The sequence below is a fragment of the Anneissia japonica genome, unplaced genomic scaffold (assembly GCF_011630105.1).
Source record: "Anneissia japonica isolate Jap-2015-1 unplaced genomic scaffold, ASM1163010v1 scaffold288208_len475333_cov186, whole genome shotgun sequence".
NCBI classification, from domain to species: domain Eukaryota; kingdom Metazoa; phylum Echinodermata; class Crinoidea; order Comatulida; family Comatulidae; genus Anneissia; species Anneissia japonica.
Genome location: NW_022728199.1, coordinates 338896 through 340576, shown reverse-complemented (window position 1 = coordinate 340576; position 1681 = coordinate 338896). Strand labels below are relative to the sequence as shown.

Genomic DNA, 1681 nt, shown 5'->3' with positions numbered 1-1681 from the left:
AACAATAGGTCTACTCATTACTCATCCACTTTGATACAACCTTGTTGCTTCATAAAATTGTCAAAATCTTTTGATTAATACCAAGGTTAAGAAACAATTAATCATTTTTCATCAAATTTATTTCATATATTCATATTTGTTTTCATCTTTCATACATACATTACATCAATAATAACCATAGACAAGACATGAAAGAATTATTACATCAACTTTCATTCTAGTCATAGAGATTAATGTGATAAGGCAGATTGACTTTTAAAATTGTTTAATATCCCCATCAAAACACTACACAAATAATGTCACAAATTTCCTGTAATACATCACAAAATATATACAACACACTGTTCATGTTGTTATTGGATTCAAGTACTACTTGCTGATCAAAAAAATATTCCAAATGGGTCAGAGGTTATGCAAAAATGACCCACCCAGAAAAAATGCCAATTATTAAGCCTAATTCTTCAATCATTTAAAAAAATTGTAATAAAAGTGAATGAATAATATCAATAAAAGGAATTGATTTTTTTATTCAAAAAAACAAGCGATAAAATACACCGCCCAAACGGAATTTAGGGACCTAGCCCAAAAATGTTAATCAATAAACACAATGTCGGCCAGCAATGTGGAGCAATGAACGGAGGAAAAGAGGTGATACTTCTATAAAAAAAAATCCTGTGAGATTTAAATAAAACACGACGTGGTGTAAGAGCGTATTTTGTATCTAAAATGTCATATTTCATAACTACGTAAAAAGTTATGCTTACCGATATAATTCCAAAACGACATCAGGTAAAAAATAATCAGAAAGACTGGTTTACCCGTCGGTCCCATCTTCGCAAACTTTTAGGCAGACAATAGGTCAGTCCATTCAACCAACTGAACGCTTCAGACCCACATGTAAGCACTCAGAAAAAGCGTAAACAATCCAATTCACTCGGAAGAAACTTGTAAATATTCCGTCGGCAAATCCAACTTAACATTACAATCTCAAAGTTAAATATCCTTGCGACTGCAGATAAGATCAAGTCTAGAGAAACACGTAAAAGAAAGTTTTGTAGTGTTGCGAGCACTGAAATCCACAACTGCTCATGGTCCGTACCCTAACAACTAAGCTCGTTCTAACCAAACCTGCTGTTTCGTTGGAGTTCTTTTTTTATATGAACCGGAAATTCATTCAATTGCTGTTACCCCTCTGCAGACGACGCTGCGGTAATGTTTGTAATCGGTTTGTTCCATTGAAACAGAAATCTAAAATCTCAACTGGCGAAATTATTATTGGAATACTTTAACTGTTATCTACAAAAAGCAACATATTACTATTAGGGTTAACTGCTTCCTTGTTTTGTTTCATTTTGAACACAAACTATACGGGAGTAAGATTAACGCCAGACATTTATGGGCGGAGCCTAAAAGTTTTTGTCACGTGTCACCAACCACACTTTACGACACTCAAGCGTTTGAATGAATAATGTTTTTGATACGGCTATAAATCCGTTTCTTATTATTTACTTGTTGGATGCGTACGGATACGGGAGATTTATATAACAAAACTTTGTAGCCACCGCTCGATTTCATAAGTAAAAATGTGGCTGTCTCTCTACAAAGCGTTATCTATCAGCTATACGATACAGACCTTTTATACACATAATATATCATCTTTAGCACAAGACGAAACGTCATA

At 33.8% G+C, this 1681-nt stretch overlaps 1 protein-coding gene across 2 annotated transcripts in view; it reads right to left on the bottom strand.

The window, feature by feature from the left end:
• Positions 1-1336, bottom strand: part of LOC117114032 (vascular endothelial growth factor receptor 1-like) — a 63451-nt gene extending 62115 nt beyond the window's left edge. For both annotated transcript variants that reach the window (XM_033257564.1, XM_033257565.1), the window contains exon 1: positions 765-1336. In XM_033257564.1, the coding sequence (XP_033113455.1) occupies positions 765-831 (67 nt within the window). In that variant the 5' untranslated portion in view covers positions 832-1336. The remainder of the gene's footprint in view (positions 1-764) is intronic.
• Between the last annotated feature and the right edge of the window lie 345 nt (positions 1337-1681).